Genomic DNA, 19,860 nt, shown 5'->3' with positions numbered 1-19,860 from the left:
CCCTCTGCCGCGGCTCCGGGTAGCGTCCTGGTTCCCCTGCGCAGTGGTGGCCGCCCGGCCGGAGGGTCCGTTTTCCGAGTACTTGGGGTGGGACTGGGGGTGACGGGGAGGTCCCGCCGTGAGCTCGGTCCCGCCGTGAGCTGGGCGCAAGGAGCCAGCAGAAGTGCGCCCGGTTGTGCCGGGTTTGATACTTGCACATTTTGTTCTAAGCGCCCAGCCCTGGTCACAAGCCACCCTCAGTCCCTGTCCCCTGTGTCCCCCACTCCCGCACCCAGAGCGGACTTCCAGTGGAGCCAGAAATCCAGACCTGAGGTGCCCTGTCCTGTAAATGTGGGGGAGCCACTCAGCTGTCGCGTGAGGACACACTAGGCCAAACCCCACTTCTGAGGGGGAAGATGACGTCAGGGTTCTCAGCAGTGAGGAAGGGGAGAGGCGGGGAGGTCCGGCCTCAGCAGAAGGAGCCAGGCCTGCGGGGTGCGGCCCAGGGCTGGGGTGCAGGACCAGGTTGCCCCAGTAAGCAAAGCTCCCTCGGGAGGGCAGAGCCCGGGCGGGCCTGGCCTGTGTCTGAGCCCGGCCCTTCCGTGCAGACCTTCCTGAGTGTGAGAACAGCCTGCAGCCCTGCGCCGGGGACCTCACCGCCTCGGCCAGGTGAGCGGTGGGAGTGGCTAGGACGGCAGGTGGCTGGGCAGAGTGAGGGCTGTGTGCTAACACCACTGGGAGGTGACAGCCCCTCCAAGGATGAGGTCATGGCTGTGTGTGTGTGTGTGTGTGTGTGTGTGTGTGTGTGTGAGAAAGAGAGAATTCAGAACGCTGGGGCCAGCGGCATTGGGGCCTGTCCCGACCTCCCCGCCTGGTGGCTGGTGGACCCTGTCACCTCCTGTCCTGCAGCAGTGTCCCGGTGCGGAGGAGGCAGGCCCGTAAGATCCTGAGCCAGGTCACCGTGCTGGCCTTCCAGGGGGACGCGTTGCTGGAGCAGATAAGCATCATTGGTGGCAACCACACGGGCATCTTCATTCACCGGGTCACCCCTGGCTCACCGGCGGACGAGATGGCCTTGCGCCCGGGCACCCAGATCATGATGGTGAGTGTGTCCCCCGCCCCACGGGCACACCCCCCTCCCGCCCCATCTCGGGGCTGGGTCAGAAGCTGCAGCTCTGCCTTGACAAGGACGTGTTGTCTGCGGGCTGAGGTCACACTCACTTAGAAGCTAGCCCCAGCTGACTCCCACGGCAGCCCTGCCCCATCTGGATCCCCAAGGTTCTCAAACTGGGGTGGATGAGCCCGAGACTGCCATGGGGCTGGACCACCGGCCATCGGAGAAGGCTTCCGGCTGCCACGGCACTGACCCAGGATCTTTTGATACAGCTATAGCCCTGTTCTTTCTTTCTGGGCCGACCATGCCGTGTGTGTAGTGAAACACACAACCATCACGCACACTTCACCGTCTTGTGGGGGCATTTAAGAAAATTCTTTATTGGGAAATATTGGCTAAACTGCAAAACCCATAAATAGACGGCTTGACTAGTGATTGTCAGGTGGACGTGTGAGCAGGGAGGGGACTTCGATGTGGCCCGAAAGCAGAGAACGGTGCTCCTGAGGCTGGCTCCCCCAGAAGGAGCCTGGGCTGCAGCAGGGAGCTGGGGCGGAGACAAGTGCTGAGATGGGGCGGCAGGCGCCTTTGCTCCCGGGCCCTGCGGCCCCCGCGTCTCCCTCACCGCTAACAGACTACATTGTGGCTAAAGCAGCTTTTATGATGTCTGGAGAGACAGTCCTGATATCTTAATATTATTTTATTATTATTTATTTATTTTAAAGTTTTTAATTCCTGTAGTGAACACACAGTATATTGGTCTCCAGTGCACAACAGAGCAACTTAACACTCCCCGTAATGACCCGCTGCGCTTCCCAAGTCCCAAATCCCCATCGCCTGTTTCATCCAACCCCCACCACCTCCCCTCTGTAACGATCACTGTGTTCTCTAGAGTTAAGGGTTGGTTTCACTCTCTCTCTCCTTTTTTCCCTTTGCTCCTCTGTCTTTCTCTGAGTGACTTATTTCACCCAGCATAATACCCTCTAGTTCCAGCCACATTGTTGCAAATGGCAAGATTTCATTCTTTTTGATGGCTGCATAGTATTCCATCGTGTGTGTGTGTGTGTGTGTGTGTGTGTGTGTGTGTGAACTGTATCTTCTTTATCCATTCATCTGTGGATGGGCATCTCAGCTCTTTCTGTAGTTCAGATGCTGCAGACATTGCTGCTATAAACATTCGGGTGCACGTGCCCCTTCAGATTATTACATTTGTATCTTTGGGGTAAACACCCAGTAGTGCGATTGCTGGGTCATAGGGTAGCTCTATTTTCAACTTTCTGAGGAACCTCCATGCTGTTTTCCAGAGTGGTTGCACCAGCTTGCATTCCCACCAACAGTGTAGGAGGTTCCCCTTTCTCCGTATCCTCGCCAGCATCTGGCATTTCCTGACTGGTTAATTTTAGTCATTCTGACTGGTGTGAGGTGGGATCTCACCGTGGTTTTGATTTGCATTTCCCTGATGCCGAGTGAGGTGGAGCACTTTCTCATGTATCTGTTGGCCATCTGGATGTCTTCATTGGAGGGATGTCTGTTCATGTCCTCTGCCCATTTCTTTCCTTCTGTCCATTTTTAACTGGATTATTTATTTTTTAGGGTGTCGGGTTCTGTAAGTTCTTTATGTATTTTGGACACTGACCCTTATTGGCCGTGTCTTTTGTGAGTATCTTCTCCCACTCCAAAGGCTGCCTTTTAGTTTTGTTGACTGTTTCTTTCACTGTGCAGAAGCTTTTTGTTTTGATGAAGTCCCTTGTCTCTGGCTACGTGTCCAGTAGGTTGCTGGAGCCAAGGTCAAAGAAGTTACTGGGTGTGTTCTGCTCTGAGATTTTTATGGTCTCAGGTCTCACATTTAGGTCTTTCATCCATTTTGAGTTTGCTTTTCTGTATGCGTAAGAAACTGGTCCAGTTTCATTCTTTTGCGCAGAACAAAATCTCTCCAGTTTTCCCAACACCATTTATTGAAGAGGCTGTCTTTTTTCCATTGGACATTCTTTCCTGCTTTGTTGAAGATTAGTTGGTCATAGAGTTGAGGGTTCATTTCTGGGCTTTCTATTCTGTTCCACTGATCTATGTTTTTGTGCTGGTGCCCTTCTGTCTTGATGATGACAGCTTTGTAACAGAGCTTGACGTGTGGAATTGTGATGCCGCCAACTTTGGTCTTCTTTTTCAACTTTCCTCTGGCTATCAGGGTCTTCTGTGGTTCCATACAATCTTAGGACTGTTTGTTCCAGCTCTGTGAAAAATGCTGGTGTTATTTTGATAGGGATTCCGTCAAATGTGTAGATTGCTCTGGGTAGTAGAGACATTTTAACAATATTTGTTCTTCTAATCCGTGTACTTAACATGTCTTTCCATATTTCTGTGTCGTCTACAATATCTTTCATCAGTGTTTTTCTTTTGTTGTTGTTGTTGTTTTTTTTTTTTAAAGATTTTATTTATTCATTCAACAGAGAGAGAGAGAGACTGAGCATATGCAGGGGGAGCAGCAGGCAGAGAGAGAGGGGGAAGCAGGCTCCCTGCTGAGCAGAGAGCCTGATGTGGGGCTCGATCTCAGGACCCTGGGATCATGACCTGAGCCAAAGGCAGACGCTTAACCCACTGAGCCACCCAGGCGCCCCTCCATGTTTTGTAGTTTTCAGAGGACAGATCTCTTTACCTCTTTGGTTGGGTTTATTCTTAGGTATCTTGTGGTTTTTGGTATAGTTGTAAATGGGATTGTCTCCCTGATTTCTTGCTTTACTGCTTCATTATTGGTGTATCCAAGTGCAGTGGACTCCTGTATGTTGATCTTGGGTCCTGCAACATTACTGAATCCATAGATCAGTTCTAGCAGGCTTTTGATGGAGTCTTTTGGGTTTTCTGTATAGGGTATCATGCCATCTGCAAATAATGAAAGTTTTATTGTTTTCTTAACAATGTGGATGCCTTTTATTTCTTTTTGCTGTCTGATTGCTGTTGCTGAAATTTTTTTTTCATTATAAAAATATATACTCTTCTTTTCTTTTTAAAGATTTTTTTAAAAAATTATTTATTTGGGGTGCCTGGGTGGCTCAGTGGATTAAGCCTCTGCCTTCGGCTCAGGTCATGATCCCAGGGTCCTGGGATCGAGCCCCGCATTGGGCTCTCTGCTTGCCAGGGAACCTATATCCTCCTCTCTCTCTCTGCCTGCCTCTCTGCCTGCTTGTGATCTCTCTCTCTCTGTCAAATAAATAAATAAAATCTTTTAAAAAAATTATTTATTTGACAGAGATCACAAGTAGGCAGAGAGGCAGGCAGGGCGGGGTGGGGGGGGGGAGCAGGCTCCCCGCTGAGCAGAGAGCTTGACGCGGGGCTCGATATCAGGACCCTGAGACCATGACCTGAGCTGAAGGCAGAGGATTAACCCACTGAGCCACCCAGGTGCCCTGAAATATATATACTTGTCTAAACTTGAAACAACCCAGGGTTGGGAGAACGAGTGTGGCGGACAGCAGGAGCCCTGTGCCCATGGGCTTCCACCACTAGGGCGGTGGGGGGAGGGCGGGGGAGGGATGTTGCCCAACGTCCTGCAGGGCCCAGGGCCAACCCCACAGCACGGAACAGTGGCCTCACATGTCAATAGTCCCGAGCTGAGAACCCCTGAAATGCTCTAGGTTTGACTCTGTCTTGAGAAGTAGAAACTCGGCTCTCGTGGTTGTCTGTTGACGGAAGGGGCTGGTGCTTGACGCTCGGGACGGGCGTGAGTGTCGCTGGGGGAGCCCGAGGTCTTGAAGCAGGACCAGTGGCAAGGGCTCTGGTGGGTGGGAGTGGCTGGCCGGGAAGGGTGAGCGGGTCCTACTGCAGAGCACAGAATCTGGGTCGAAAGAGGCCAACACTGGTTTGCTCTCAGGTGGATTATGAAGCAGCAGAGCCCTCGTTCAAGGTCACCTTGGAGGACACGACCCTGGAGCAAGCTGTCCGGCTCCTGCAGAGGGTCAACGGCTTTTGCTGCCTGTCTGTGAAGGTCAACATGGAGGGTACACGCTCTCCCCCACGCCCAGCCCGCGAGGCCACCACCTGAGGCCCGAGCCCCAGGCAGCGCGCACCCCAGAACTAGACTGTGCCTCAAGTGTGCAGAGGGCCGCGGGGCAGCTGGGGGTCCCCTTCCCGCCCACTGGCTCCTGCACCGGGATGGCTCCCAAAACTCTGGGGGAGGCTCCTTCCTTCTCTCCTGCTTTCAGATTCCAGAACTTTCCCTGAGGGGGATCATGGCCTTCGGGTTATCTCTGACCAGGTTATAGGAGGTTGGTCCAGGACTTGGAGGCCAACGTGGTGACCTCAGGGGACTCCTTCTACATCCGGGTGAACCTGGCCATGGAGGCGCGGGCGGAGGGGGAGCTGGCAGTGCGATGCGGTGACGTCCTGCACGTCAGCGACACCCTGTTCCAGGGCCGCGGCTGCTGGCGCGCCCACCGCGTGGGCCCCTACAGCACGAAGGGTGTGGAGCACGGCACCATCCCCAGCTATGCCCGGTGAGCCACGGTGGCGTGCCCCAACACCTCCCCCTCCCCGGGTAGGGCTGGGGACGTGGCCAAAAGGGCCTGGCCTGGCTTCCTGTGGGCAAGCCCTCCTGCCCAAGAGGAGAGGGTGGGCACGACCAGACACCCTGAGGAGGGATCCCGGGGGGTCACCCCCAATGTCACCGTGTAGGTGGGGTTTCTTTGTGCAAAGGGGTGCCCCTTGGTCCTAGACCGTTCTAGAGGATCCAGGACCAGCTGGGGCCGGCTCGCTCGGACACGGGGGCCCGTCTGGGCACAGCAGGACGTTGAGCGGTGTCTACCCGCTACACAAGGAGCCTCTCTGCCCCCGAGATGATTCAAAACGTCTCCAGACGTTGCACAGCATCCCCTGCAGGTTGGGTGACCACCATCCTGCTGTGTCCGGGACTATTTCAGTTACAGCCAGGAAAGTCCCGTGTCCTCGGGAGCCTCTCCGTCCAGGGCCAGCCGGGACAGTGGGCCGCCCTCCCTGGGAGCAGCAGCAGCCCTGCGGAGAATGGTGCTCCCGATCCCCCCCAGCGCACAGAGCGGGGCACCCTGCCCAGCTCCCCGAAGCCACGTCCCTCTCGGTGGCGGCAGGCTGGCTGCTGCACGGTTCCGGAGCGTGGCCCACACCCAGGCTCCCACAGAGTCAGCGGGGTCCTAACCAGAGCAATTCCATTGGCAGGCTGCAGTTTTCTAAATGCCCCAGGGGACCCTAGTGGGCTCCCCGCCCCCAGGGTGCAGATGGGGGCAGGGGCCACAGGGGTGTGTTTGGGGGTGCTGGGCGGGGCCCTCCTTGCCCTGGGTCAGGGCTGGCCTCCTCTGTGCAGGGCTCAGCAGCTGCTCATCGCCCTCATCCAGGACATGGCTCAGCAAAGCACCGCCGGCCGCAAGGTACACTGGGAGACCCGGCAGACTGGATCCCGGACACAGGGCCGTGCCATGGCGGGCCTGCCTCTCTATCCTGGCCTTCTTCCTCCTCGCTCACATCATCTGGGGAGTGGGGGGAGGTTCCTGCCTGGTGGGTCCTGGCCCTGTCTATGGTCAGCTGGAAGAGGAGCAAGTAATGGCCTGGGGGTCCAGGGCCAGGGCCCATAGGCTGCTGACCCCATGTGTGCGACCTGGTGTGTCTGTCCCCGGTGGTCCCTCTAGGCCTTTGCCAGGGCCGCACAGCACACCCAGCCTGCAGGCTCCTCTATGGGCACAGATCCGTCCTCTGGGTTGTCTGTGTCATACTCACTCCTAGGTCACCCCGTTTGCCCATCCATCTGTACCCCATCCTAGTCCCTATGAGGTCCTGACACAGACTGTTCAGCAGCCCTAGGGCAGCTTCCCTGGATTGGGGCAGGGCTAGGCCACGGGGGCCCCTGGTGTTCCCTCCCGCTTTATGCAGCCTGCCCTCACTGTGGACGCCGTGCTCAGGGGGTGCCCTGCTCGGGGGCTCTGCCTAAGGACCCCATCCTGCTTCCTTTCAGCATGGGGCCCGAGCCTCCTGGCTGTTCAGTGAGCACAGCCTGGTGGTCCAGGGACTAGCCTGGATTTGGCAGTGCGCCAGGATGCGGATGGCTTGGACACCTGCTTGTCCCTCTTCCCTCCTCCAGCAGTCTTCCGGGGGACCCCAGAAGCTGGTCCGCATCGTCAGTGTGGACAGAACCAAGGCCAGCCCTCTGCGCTCATCCTTCGATGGGGCCCTGTGGGAGCCTAGCAAACTGGAAGGTGAGGCCAGTGGTGCAGGCCAAGGGGGCCCTGGATGGCCTCGGTGTGATGGGTGTGGGTGTGAGATCACGACAGAGGTCAGCGTGGCACACGCCCCATGGGGTCAAACCCCGCAGTGAAGACAGCAGGAGTGGACCGAGAGTAAGGTGAATTACTTTGAGTTAATTTTCCTCTTTTTGGCAAGTGTTTTGGGTGCATATGACTGATGAAAAGAGAAGTAAACCCTAGAAGAGCAGGGAGCCAGAGTGAGGGAAGGCCTGGGCCTGCGGGGCCAGTGAGGGTGAGGGCCCCGCGGCTGGGGTCTCGCAGTGTGCTGGGGAGGCGGAGAACTGCTTCTCTCTGTCCCCACTGTGGGCCCAGGGAGCTGAGCCCGGAGAGACCTCCACGGTCAGCCACGGGGTGTGGGATGCACATGTCCCTGGGAGGGAGCCGAGCCTCTGTTACTGCCCCAAACACATACAGTCTGGCCTGCGGCCTGAGGGGCTGGCAGACAGCATGGTCCGGCGCCCGGCCTGCTCATGCCTCCTCTCCCCCACAGAGCCCTCCACTGCGTGCTTCTGGGCCGAGAGCTGCTTCACCCTGGTGCCCTACACCCTGGTGCACCCCCACAGGCCCAGCCAGCCCCGGCCCGTGATCTTGGTGCCCAGGGTGGTTGGGAAGATCCTCAGCGAGAAGCTGTGTCTCCTCCAAGGGTTTAAGAAATGCCCAGCAGGTACGGCGTCACCTGGGAGCCCCGCCTGCCCATCGGGTGGCCGGGTGAGGCCTTGGCACAATGCTTGCCTTCTCGGGAGAACAGTGTGGAGGTTCCTGTGCAAGTGTCCTGGGGCTGCCACAACAAAGAACTGTGGTCTGGGCCACTTGGAACAGCAGAGATCTAGTCTCGAGTGGTGACGGAGCCCAGAAGGCTGAGATCCAGGCGTGTCTGTGCTGCCTCCCGCCCCTCCGCCCCGAGGCTCTCAGGGGGAGTCACTCCTTTCCTCTTCTGGCTTCCGGTGGTGCCGACAGTCTTGGGGTCCTTAGCTATTACCCGCATCACTTCCGTCTCTGCCTCCATGTCACCTGGCTGCCTCCCGTGTCTCTGTGTCTTCACACCGTCTTCTTATAAGGAACCCGTCATGGAATCAGGGCCTGTCTTACTCCCGATGACCTCATCTTCACTCACCACATTTGCAATAACCCAATTTCCAAATACGTCCCATTCCAAGGTTCTGGATGGTCGTGTGTCTTGGGGGGATGCTATTCAATCCGGGGCAGATCCTGCCAACGGATGGGGCTTGCACTCAACCGGGGTAGGTCCCCTAAAGGGCTCCTCACCCGCTCAGCCCCAGAGCTGCTTGGTGGAGAGTCACAGAGAGGAACTGACCATCTGGACTCCTAGATGCCAGGGGACAGGGTCTGAGGGTCTGCACGCAGGAGAGGCGGTTCCGAGGTTGGCGAGCGGGAGAGCCGCTTTGTGGGAGTTTTTGTTCATCAGCTCGACACTGGCCAGCCAATGGCGACAGGAGGCCTTGGGTTACCAGCGGAGGCGGAGTGGGCTCTGTCCAGACCCCGCTGGGGTTCACAGAGGGCAAAGGGCAGAGTGAGTCCGGCTTGTCTAGCATGTGCCAGGTTCCCTGCAGGGAGCTGGAGAGAGGCAGCCGCCTGGAGACGAGACAGGCTGCTGGTTGTTGGCTCCACGAGTGGCCTGGGGAGGGAGACAGGTGCTTTGGAGAAGGCAGGGCAGAGCTCGGCTCTGATGGGCAGCAGGAGCTGGTGAGGCCGCAGACCAGGCAACCATGCGGTGGGCTGCGGCCCCCAGGCCTGGGCTGCTGCGGGTGCAGCAGGACGGGAGGAAAGGCCTCGGAGAGGAGCTGTCGTGGCGGGAGTCCCCGTGACTCCAGGCGCCGGTCTGACCCAGGAGAACGTGTGCTCAGAACAGAGGCTATCCAGGAAGAAAGGCAAAAGCCAGCTGTGTTTTGACTGTTTATTTCTTTTTTTAAAAAAAGATTTTAGTTATTTATTTGACAGAGAGAGAGATCACAAGTAGGCAGAGAGGCAGGCAGAGAGGGGGGGGGGGAAGCAGTCTCCGTGCTGAGCAGAGAGCCTGATGTGGGACTCGATCCCAGGACCCTGAGATCATGACCCGAGCCGAAGGCAGAGGTTTAACCCACTGAGCCACTGAGGTGCCCCTGGTTTTGACTGTTTATTCTCAGCCTTGGCCCTGACAGTGGCATGGGGCTGCCTTCCCCTCTGTGAGGGGCCGTCCTGGGCGTTGCAGGACACGGGGCAGCACACTTGGCCTCCCCCTAGTAGACACAGCAGCACGGCCCCCACGTGGTGACAGCCACAAATGTCCCCAGCCGTTGTCATGCGGCCCCGGGGCACAGCTGCCCACAGCTGGGAAGCGCTGACGTACGGGCTCATGGCTAGGTGTGAGAAGCTGGATGCGGGTCTGGGGTGGCGGGGAGGGCTTTTATCTGCGCTGCTACCCTCCTTCCTCCCTCCGTCCCCCCACGCCCTGGCACCGACCGAGCCCCTGCCATGTCCGCTGGTGTGGGGGCGCGTGCAGGGCACAAACGCCTCTGAGTGTGAAGGGCCATCCCGGGAGGCGTGTCGCCCGGAGCTGGCGGGGCCCGTGGGGGTGAGCGCGTTCAGCCTGGGGCTCCCTCAGCTCACCTCACAGAGTGTGACGTCCCCGTCCACTGTCTCCTTCAGAGTACTTGAGCCAGGAGGAATACAATGCCTCCAGCCAGAGAGGGGACATCATCCAGGAGAGGGAGGCGTCCGGTGGCCGCTACTGCGTGACCCGCCAGGCTGTCGAGTCCCTCATGGAAAAGGTAAGGTCCGGGGGGGAGCTGCTCTGGGGGCGTGGGGCCTCCATCCCCAGAGGACCGTGCTGGCATAGGGCAGGAAGGACTGGCCTTGAGGACGCTGGTCACCAACCTGCTGGCCAGGGACACCCGGTGCTGGTGCTCAGCTTGTCTCTGGCCCGGTGTTCAGCCCTGACCCTGCCCTCTCAGAGCCGGGGGACTTGGGGCCAGCCTCTTCATGTCCCCAGGCCTGGTTCCTCGATACAGGAAATGCTGAATAGTATTTGTCAGGTAACGAGTAAGATGAGGGAACAGTCCGTGATTTGAGGCCCACATGAACATGAAAAATAGCTCACCGTGAACCGTGTAGCATTCTGGGAGCTAAGAGGGCCAGGCCCAGCTGGGCGCCAGAGCCAGACGCCCCCTTCCCAACCTTTATCCCGGCAGAGGCTGACGGAGCCTTCTGACCCCGCGGGGTCCGGCCCCTCAGTCTCCCTCCACCCCAACGGCTCACAGATTGACAAACCAAAGGGACAGACTCTTGGTAGAGCAAGCGCCCTGGGACACCAGAGCATCCCTGGGTTCTCTCGCCACCGCCCCTCTTGGGTGTGGGTTCCCTTCCCGCTCTCGAGGCCGAGGACCTTGGCCCATCTCCTCACTGTCCCCCTCAGAACACCCACGCCCTCTTGGACGTCCGGCTGGACAGCATCTGTGCCCTGCACAGGATGGAGATCTTCCCCATCATCATCCACATCCCCATCAACGAGAGAGCAGCAAAGAAACTCAAGTAGGTGTGGCCCCGGGGGCTGGCCTGGGGTCTGCACCTGGCGCCACGTGGGGGTGGGGGGGCTCCAGGAACTCCTGGAAGCACGACAGGGCGGTTCCCCCACATCTTCTGGGACAAAGGACCTGCTGCTCTCCCCTCCGGGGACAGCCTGGGGGACGGTGAGGCGAGACCTGGAACCTGCCTTGACTCGGGGCACGTGTCCAGTGGGCTACACGCCGCTGACAGCCCGGCTGCGTGAGGCGAGGACGGGGCTGGAAACCGGTACTCGGTTGACGACGTCCTGTCGCCGACTTGTCGCTGAGCATGTAAACTAGACCCCGCCCCCCATCACTGCAAGTCACCTGGGGTCCGACTGGCATCTCCTCTGTGGGGCACTCGGCCCCCAGGAGTTGGGGGGGGTCCGCACGCCGGTCCCCTGGGATTCCGAGCTGGGCCCGCTCCGGGCAGCCAGTGCGCGGCTCTCCCTGAGCGTGTCCCGTGTCCGGCCTGTGCAGGAAGGCCCTGCAGCGGCTCGGCACGTCGGAGGAGCAGCTCCTGGAGGCGGGCAAGCAGGAGGAGGCCGCGCTGGATGGAGCGCCCTGTCTGTACGGCAGCCTGGCCCCCGACGGCTGGAGTGACCTGGAGACGCTGCTCGGCTGCGTCCGCTTCGCCATGAGGGACGAGCAGCGGAAGGTCGTGTGGACGGAGCAGAGCCCCCGCTGACGAGCCGGGGCCCTTCCAGGGGCCACGGGGACCTCTGAGTCCCTGTGATTTGAGCTCAGCCTCGTGGAGTGCTCGCCCGAGCCCAGCTCTCTGGGCATCTGGTCCCCTCTCCCGCTGGGGCCCAACCTTGAACCCCACTCTGTGCAGGTCACAGACAGGCATTCAAACCGTCTGCCCACTTTTCTGCCACGCCGTCTCCTCCAAGACTTGGTTGCCGAGAGAACACGTCTCCTGTAGACGTTTCCAGAAAACCACCTGTCTGGCCCCAATCTCCCCTTTTGCATTTCAGGGTGCCGAAGGGCTCGTTCCCGAGCTCCTGAGGCAGGAGGCTGGTAGCCCTGGTGCCCCCGAAGTCGCTGGCACCCCCGCCCAGAGCGGAGGCACAGGACCCCTGTTGAGGTAATCTCACAGACTGCCCTAGCGGCCAGAGAGCTGCTTCAGGGGCTCGAGTTTGGAGAGTCGTGTGTACCAACTGGGAGATACAGTTTCCCAGGCACGGAAACAGTGTTTTCAGTGGGTTTCTCCTGGTGGCCACCAGACCTGGTGTGCCCGCGGGGGCGCCCTGGAGAGGCCACCCACAGACACCCTCGCACACGGGCCGGGCTGCCCCGAGCCCCACATCTGCCCCCCTCTACTGGGCAGTAAAGAGCCTTTACTCCACCTCCAGGGCTCAGGAAACACGTGGGCACGGCCGGGCCAAGCACTCCTGGGCCCCCCCGCCCCCTGGCCTTGCCCCCCGCTGTAGCAGACTGACCGCCATTTCGGCAGCGGCGCCCCTGAACCCGAGTGCCCCAGAAGCTGCTCTGGGATTGAGGCAGGCGTGACTGTAAATAAGCCAGAAAATAACCTTGTGCGTGTTTTACTGAAATACAAAGCTTTACAGCACCGGGCACTGTGGCTCTCCGTCCGTGCCCCCAGGGTGGACTTGTGGGGGAGGGGAGGGTGGAAGCCCACCCACTCAAGGGAAAAAGCCCCCGAGCTCTAGGCTCTCCAGGGACACCTTCTGTGACCAGGGACAGCAGGGGGACGCTGGGCAGGGCTGGTGCATCTGTGGCCAACACCCGTGCCACAGCCCCATGTCCAGCTGGACAGAGCTGGCCCGAGCCAGAGGACAGGCTCTTCAGCCTCGGACATCCAAAAAGAAGGACGAGCTTGGCCTACAGACCACGGACTGAAACCGGGCGTGCAGGGAGCCCACCAGGAATCAGTGGCCTCACAGAAACCCAGCCAGGGTCAGGAACTTGACCGAGGGGCAAAGCAAAACAAGCCCCAGGCTTGGTCACAGGTTTTTTCAAAACCAGAGGTTTATAAAAGGCAGATACTGTGTCCCTACACGGAGTGTAGTCTGAACCCTGCTGCCACCCACGCGACATCCAGATGCGCCGTCTCCTCTCAGGCGAAGGATACAGGACATGTGGGGGCCCCGAGGAGGGAGGAGCCCTCCTTGAGGAGGACCTCAAGCCCCAGGTCCCAACCCGATCACAACCATCCTCACCTGTCACCGACTGGGGGCCCCACCCTGTTCCTGGATCCCCTGGAATCCCCGTGCTGAGACCCGGCTCAGACACCAGGACAGCAGTGTCCCCTGTCACGGGGGCACGAAGGGCCAGGGCGCACACCCGCTCCCCTCCAGGCAGCGGCCGAATCACACCAGCATCAGGGAGAGCCCTCCTCCCATGGGGCGCGTGGGGACGCGGTCTGGGACAGCCACCCATGTGCCCCCAAGGATGCTCACAGCTCGTTGTGGAGGGGCCGGCACTGGGGGGAGAGCCTCTCCTCCAGGACCCCGTCAGGGGCGCACACCCAGGGGTCATGGGTCTCCCACTGCCACTTGGCCAGCTGGGTCCGCAGCAGTTCAAGGACCTGCGCGTAGCGGAGGTCGGCAGCCAGGTTCCGGGTCTCGTGGGGGTCCTGGCTCCTGTCATACAGCTCCCAGCGCTCCCGGTAGTAGTAGCGGTGGAGATCTTTATACCAGCCCGTGGGGCGGCCGGCCACGGTGCGATTCAGGAGGTCCTGAAAGGTGGGCGACACGTAGAAGTCCTGGTCGATGGGAAAGGGCATCTTGAAGTGGAGGTTGTGCACGAGGCGGAAGGTCCGGTGGTGCACGGAGCGCATGGGGTAGGCCATGGTGACCTCGTGATGGCTCTGGCTGCCGAAGACGGTGTTCCAGAGCGGCTCTGTGTCCAGCGCCGGCAGGAGGGACCGGCCAGTGAGCCGGACAGGCTTTGATCCAAAGATGGCATAGCTCGGGTAGGGGATGGAGAACCAGTCCAAGATGGTGGGCGTGAGATCTGGAGAGAAGGTTGTGTCTCAGTACCGTGGCCCTCCAGCCCCCAAGCCGCTCTGACTCCCAAGCCATTCTGCAATGCTGCTGGGCCGCCTCACACGCAGGATCACCAACAGGGAGGAGCTGCACTAGGTCCCACACCTGGCACAGTCATCTTGGCCCTCTAGGACACAGCGCCTTTAACAAGAGGCCCCCGCTTGGCGATATTTAGGATCGTACCAGAATCCTCTAGATCAGTAAGGAAGCCCCCACGGGGGGGCTCGTGGGTTCCTGCCCTGTGCTGTGGCCACAGGGCTCCCTGACTTGTGCTTTGGAGATATAGGGAGATGTGGGCCCTGCTGCCCTGACCCCTCAAAGCGGGGGTGGCATGGGGCCTGCAGCATCAGCACCACCCGGGAACTTGTCAGAAATGTGAATTCTCAGGCCCCACCCCAGATCCACAGTGTCAGACACTCTGGGGGCGGGGCCTTGGGTGTGTGTGGGCGGGTGTTAACAAGCTCTGTGTGCGGGTGTGACGGTGTGACACTCACCTGTGGGCCCATGGGAGGAGCAACAGCCTCAAAGACCGAGACCCAAGCTAAAATCCTAGCTCGGTGCTCACAAACTGTGTGACAGTGGGCAGCTGCCCTGCCCTCTCTGATCCTCCGGACTGCATCTGTGGAATGGGTGGCCGTCCCTTCCTTGCCCAGGTGGTGTGGGAACCACGTAAGGCAGCGGAGTGAGCACTGTCCGGACTTGGTGATGCCCCCGAATTTTCACCTCCCCCTCCCCTGCCCCTGCGTGAGCAGCAGAGTCGTACCTAAGAGGCTCACGTAGGCCTCGCTGACCTGACCCCAGCGCTTCGTGTGCTCTGGGGACGACACCAGCAAGGGTTCGGCTGTGCCCGGCCAGTACAGGTTGGTCCTGCCGCTGGGGAAGGGGATCCCGTTGTCGGACGTGAAGATCACTAGGGTGTCATTCAGGACACCTGCTGTGCGCAGCTCCTGGAGCACGAGTCCAACCCCTGGGAGTGCAGAGTGGACAGCAGAGCTCAGCCACAGCCGGGCACGCGGGGCCGGGCATGTGCGTGGCTTACACATTTCCTCCTCCGGCTGCTGGGCCCTGCCCCCTGCTGTCCCACCCGGCACCGAGTCCTGCAGCAGGCCGGGGCGCCGGCCGTCCCTTAGCACGCCCATGCCGTCCTACGCAGCCGCTACCAGCCGGACGCTGGCTTTGTTTTGTTTTCTGGAATTTCAGGCCTGTCCCATGGGGATAACCAGGGCAGTATTGGTGGTGGCTGGAAGACAGGACTCCTATGCCTGCCCCCTCTCTAGGTCACCATCCACTCACGGGACCAACAGGGACGCTATAGAGGTTCCAACCTCTTGTGGGGGCCGAACGGTGGCCCCCGCGAAGATGAACCCTCAGGAACCTGGGAACATGACCCCGTTTGAAGAAGGGGTCTTTGCAGATGCAGTCATCAAGGATCTCCAGGAGATCATCTCGACGTGGCCAGGAGGACCCTAGATCCTATGACAAGTGTCCTTATAGAAGAAGCACTGAGATCGGGGCGTGTGGGTGGCTCAGTGGGTTAAGCCTCTGCCCTGGGCTCAGGTCGGGGGCTTGGGGTCCTGGGATCGAGCCCCGCATTGGGCTCTCTGTTCAGTAGGGAGCCTGCTTCCCCCTCTCCCTCTGCCTGCCTCTCTGCCTGCTTGTGATCTCTCTGTCAAGTAAATAAATAAAATCTTAAAAAAAAAAAAGCACTGAGAGACGTGCGAGAGGCTGTGTGAAGACGGGCAGAGATGGGGGTTGTGGTGTGGAGCCTAGGAACGCCTCGGGCCACCCGATGCTGGAAAGAGGCAGGACTGTCCTGTCCCCTAGGGCCTGCGGGGGGACACGGTCCTGTTGACACAGTGACTTCAGAGCTCTGGTCTGGGACGGGGGCCCACACTGCAGCATACCCCACCGCCCGGGCTCCTCGAACCCACCCTGGTCCATGCGGCCGATGGTGCTGTACTGAGCCGCCAGGTCAGCTCGGGCTGCGGGAGTGTCCGGGACAAAGTACGGCACCTGGAGGGGCGTGTGGGTGCGGGGTCAGGGCTAGAAACAGGCAGACGGGCCGGGGGTGTGGGTGGCCGGTCCTTGAACTGAGGCAGGACACCAGGGAGCCAGCCTTCCTCCCAGGGCCCAAGACCACCCTCCACCAATGCACGCTTGAGCCCAGGACGTCCCTGCTCCTGGACACGTCACTCCACATCCCGACCCCTCCCTCTCCCGGCTCTGCAGACGGGAACCCGGATCCAGTGAGTCACGGAGTCTCCTCTTAAAGGTGCTCAAAATCACACACCCGGGGCCAGGGCGGTCAAGCCCTCGGATTTAAGAGACGGAGAAGGAGGCACGCGAGCATCTGGGAAATACTGCAAAGGCCTCTCTCCTACCACCACGTCCCGTGGGTCGTAGGTCCGCGGGGTCCAGTCTGGGATCCGCCCCATGCCGCGCTCGCCGTTGCCAAACTTCTCACAGAAGGCCCCGTACTGGGGCTGCGAGTGCCCACAGCGGTGAGGGTCATGGAAGGCGACGTAGAGGAAGAAGGGCCTGCCCAGAGAGGGGGGCTTGAGTCCCGAGGTCAGCCGACAGACGTGCCACCTGGCTTTCTACTCTGGAGAGCCCCGACCTTTAGGAGGGCACAGCCCGCAGCACTGCTCACTCCTCTGGAACTGGAAGTCTCCCTGGGAGCGTCCGCCTCAACTTCGCCATGCCTCCTTTCCTTTCAACTTGAGTTTCTGGAGCCTTCTCCCCCCCCCGCTCCCTCCTCTACCTGGGGCCTCCAAAGATCCCAACTAAAGACTCTGGGATGTGCATCACAGGTTCACTGCCCAGAGATCTGGCCGTGCGAGGGAGGGGCCGGGGCCCCCTCACACCTGTCGTCCCGAGTCTGCAGGAACTTCCGGACCAGCAGCTTAATTCTGGTGATGTTCCGTCCCACCTGGAGGACTGAGCTATTCTCCTCCGTGTACGCAAAGTCGAAAGGGTACACCGTCTTCGGCCCTACATGCTTCTTCCCAATGATGCCTGGAGGTGGGGACACAGGCCTGCCAGGTCCCCACGGTATCCCACTGCCCTCCTCCACCCCCAAGCCCCGTGCCCTGGAGTGGCCTCTATGAGGTCAGCGCAGGCCCCTGTTCGCACAGACCCAGGGCCCAGGGAGAAGGCCCTGGCCGTGGGGTGCTCTGAGGATGAGACGTGGGGCGGAGGGCGGCTCAGGACCAGGTCTCGCCGCCGGGGCCCATTCCCACTGCGGCACGAGGCTGCTCACCCGTGCGAACGCCGGCTCGGCTGAGCAGCTGCGGCAGGCTCTGCACCTCGTCGAAGGAGTTGAAGTGGTGGGCGTCCTGGTGCAGGCCGTACATCCCGTTCTGATGCTGCGGGGGGACACCCGTGAGGCTGGGCCCGCCCCGCCCACTCTCTTAGCCTGCCCCCTCCCAGGCCCCCCCCCAGCCCCAGCAGCCAGCACCCCCAGAGAGGCCACCGCCTCCCCCAGCCCCACCCACTTCACCAGACAGCGGCAGGAAACACAGAGTGGGAAATCGCACCCGTGATAACGGGGGGCCTTTATTTTCATCCTGTTTACCTATACTTGCCAACTCTTTGGTCATGAGCGCACACCACAGCGGGAATAAAAAGCACCAGACCTCGATTAACTGCATTTTTAACAGCACCAAAAATATAGTCAACGCATCACAAAGTCAGACTAGAAAAAGACTTAAGGTGAGATGGGGCAGCCCTGTCCTCACTCCTGTAGCCCACGGCGGCCTGAGGAGCCTTCAGGGGACTAGGGGGTGCTGGGCAGTGGTCACAGCTTGCCTCTCCACGTGGGCATCAGACTCGGATGGGGACATGCAGGACACAGCGGCTCGCCATGAGACGAGGTCATGAGACAACGTGTCCCCTGTTCACAGCAACACTATTCATCATCGTCACAGGCAGGAGCCACCTAAGTGTCCAGGGACGGGGGGACAGGTGCACAACACGGGCCATATCCATACGACAGAACGCAGCCAGGCCTTTCAGCTGCGAGAAGGCGGGCTCTTCTGTGCTACGGCATGGGGGGACCTGGAGGGCACCACTCTCAGGGCAGAAAGGCCGTCACAAAAGGACACATACTGCAGGACTCCACTTACATGAGATACTGGAGTGACCAGGTTCAGAGACACGGACAGGGGAGGAGCGGCCGCCAGGGCTGGGGGAGGGGGTGAGGAGCAGTGTTGACGGGCACCCCGCTTTCGTTTGGGAAGATGAGGAAGTTCTGGAGATGGGCTGATGGACCACAGCTACACCACAGCGTGAGAGACGGGGATGCTCACAGAGGAGTGAAAGGGTGAGTTCTGCGCTGTGCGTGTCCTAGCACAACACACGGGGGAAGCGCAGCTCTTCCCGGCACTCTGGCTCCTGAGCGATACTGTAACACGAGTCAACACTGGGCGAGAGCGTGTCGGACACCTTCCTGCCTTCCTGGGCGCTTTACGTATGAAGTAGGAGCTTGGCCCACCCGTAACGATCCCACGAACAAGTTGTTATCACGAGCCCACCTACAGGGTGAGACGATCGGGGTGCACAAATAGTGCTCCGCTCACAGTCACACGGAACAGGGGAGCCAGGGCTCGGGCGGCGGGGAAGAGAACGTCCCAGCAGCGGTCAGGGAGGGGTGCTCCCTCTACCATGCCCTCCTCCTGCCCCCCCCCCCCCCCCCCCGCGGCCCTCACCTGCGGCAGGCCGGTGAGCAGGCTGGCTCGGCTGGGGGAGCAGCTGCTGACGGAGGTGAAGGCATTGCGGAAGGTCAGGCTGCGGAGGGCCAGGGCGTCCAGGTGTGGGGTGCTGATGGCACTGTTGTTGTAGGCGCCACTCTCGAAGCCTCCGTCATCCGCTGAGGAAGGCAGAGACGCTGAGGCCGGGGCGGCCTGGGCCAGGGAAGCCCATGCAAGCGGCATACCCAGGTGGGCACGACCAAGACGGCATGACAGCTGCTTGGGATGGATGTCCAGAGGGACGGGCACCCCGAGGACATGGTACTCAGGCAGCCCTGTTAGGAAGTGGGCAGGACCCGGGGGTCCCAGCTCCGCTGTGGCCACAGGAGGCCGGGTTTCTGCACCCGTGTCCCCAGCAAGGAGGAGCGGATGGGAGTCGGGGAGAACTGTTTCATGCTACAATCAGCGGACAGGCCTGCTTGGAGACCACAAAGTTAATCAGAAAGAGTGAGTCTGGCAGAACGCCAGACCTCAAAAGAGGAAAGAACAGGGCCGTCTTGTGACAGCCGGACCCTGGGCGCCAAGTCTCGTGAAGAGCAGGGCGCCCGGGGAACTTGTGATTTGGAGGAAGGGCTGCGGTTAGGGGAGAGGGCGGGGGTGGTGGCTGCGCTTTTCAGCCAGAATCGGAGCACTGCGCTCCCGCGTCTGCAAACAAACCTGCAGGGCTCCCCCGGGGCAGGGGAGGGGCGCGGGCCGCCCCGCACGCAGCCGTCCCTGCGGACTTGGGCACCCGCCCCTCGCGGCAGCCCCTCTAGGGCTGTACCCCGCTGAGCTCCGGAGAGCCGCCCAGGCTCCCGCGCCGAGGCCCCGCCGAGCTGGGCAGCGTGGGGTGGGGGTCAGGGCGGAGGCCGCACGGGGGTGCTGGAGGCCGGCGGGACCCGCGGTGGGCGAGGCCGCCCCTGCCTCCCTCCGCAAGGCGGCCGCGAACCGGCCGGGTCAGCGGGGAGCGCAGGCGCAGACGCGAAGGGGCGCAGGGCTCGCCGGACGGGCGGCGGCGACGCACTCACCGAGGAGCAGCAGCACGTTCCGGGGACGCGCCCGGTGCCAGCAGCAGACGACCAGGGTCAGCAGCAGCAGCCCGCAGGCCGGCCCTCGGCGGTGCATGGCGGCCGCTCCGGCCCCGCCCCGCCCCGGTCACGTGCGCGACCGCCCCCGCCCCCCGGTGGTCACGCGCGCGCCAGGTCCCGCCCCGGGGAGGGTCACGTGCGC

General features: G+C 60.8%; 2 protein-coding genes across 7 annotated transcripts in view; one reads left to right on the top strand and one right to left on the bottom strand.

The window, feature by feature from the left end:
- Nucleotides 1-12,470, top strand: part of CARD14 (caspase recruitment domain family member 14) — a 28,084-nt gene extending 15,614 nt beyond the window's left edge. For 3 of the 6 annotated variants that reach the window (XM_059147321.1, XM_059147322.1, XM_059147323.1), the window contains 10 exons: nucleotides 588-648; nucleotides 889-1,081; nucleotides 4,956-5,082; nucleotides 5,340-5,577; nucleotides 6,417-6,480; nucleotides 7,062-7,302; nucleotides 7,841-8,014; nucleotides 9,997-10,118; nucleotides 10,763-10,878; nucleotides 11,373-12,470. In XM_059147321.1, the coding sequence (XP_059003304.1) occupies nucleotides 588-648; nucleotides 889-1,081; nucleotides 4,956-5,082; nucleotides 5,340-5,577; nucleotides 6,417-6,480; nucleotides 7,062-7,302; nucleotides 7,841-8,014; nucleotides 9,997-10,118; nucleotides 10,763-10,878; nucleotides 11,373-11,580 (1,544 nt within the window). In that variant the 3' untranslated portion in view covers nucleotides 11,581-12,470. The remainder of the gene's footprint in view (nucleotides 1-587; nucleotides 649-888; nucleotides 1,082-4,955; nucleotides 5,083-5,339; nucleotides 5,578-6,416; nucleotides 6,481-7,061; nucleotides 7,303-7,840; nucleotides 8,015-9,996; nucleotides 10,119-10,762; nucleotides 10,879-11,372) is intronic. The other 3 variants (XM_059147324.1, XM_059147325.1, XM_059147326.1) reach the window with 3 other exon arrangements.
- A 557-nt stretch (nucleotides 12,471-13,027) lies between these two features.
- Nucleotides 13,028-19,815, bottom strand: SGSH (N-sulfoglucosamine sulfohydrolase). Its single transcript, XM_059147318.1, has 8 exons — nucleotides 19,659-19,815; nucleotides 18,610-18,770; nucleotides 17,163-17,268; nucleotides 16,768-16,918; nucleotides 16,285-16,441; nucleotides 15,835-15,916; nucleotides 14,667-14,870; nucleotides 13,028-13,871 (listed from the first exon to the last, which is right to left on the bottom strand). The coding sequence occupies exons 1-8, from the start codon at nucleotides 19,753-19,755 to the stop codon at nucleotides 13,312-13,314; spliced, it is 1,518 nt and encodes a 505-aa protein (XP_059003301.1). The 5' UTR covers nucleotides 19,756-19,815; the 3' UTR covers nucleotides 13,028-13,311.
- Nucleotides 19,816-19,860: the final 45 nt, after the last annotated feature.

This window comes from Mustela lutreola, chromosome 15 (genome assembly GCF_030435805.1).
Source record: "Mustela lutreola isolate mMusLut2 chromosome 15, mMusLut2.pri, whole genome shotgun sequence".
Lineage (NCBI taxonomy): Eukaryota > Metazoa > Chordata > Mammalia > Carnivora > Mustelidae > Mustela > Mustela lutreola.
The sequence above is the reverse complement of the archived record's forward strand: the minus strand, read 5'-3'. Positions and strand labels throughout refer to the sequence as shown.

Coding starts and splice junctions, on each gene's coding strand:
- SGSH (XM_059147318.1), bottom strand. CDS start 19,755: ATGCACCGCCGAGGGCCGGCCTGCGGGCTGCTGCTGCTGACCCTGGTC. Junction 14,871..15,834: donor CATCGGCCGCATGGACCAGG/GTGGGTTCGAGG, acceptor CTGCACTCCCAG/GGGTTGGACTCGTGCTCCAG. Junction 13,872..14,666: donor GGCCTACGTGAGCCTCTTAG/GTACGACTCTGC, acceptor CCTTCTCTCCAG/ATCTCACGCCCACCATCTTG.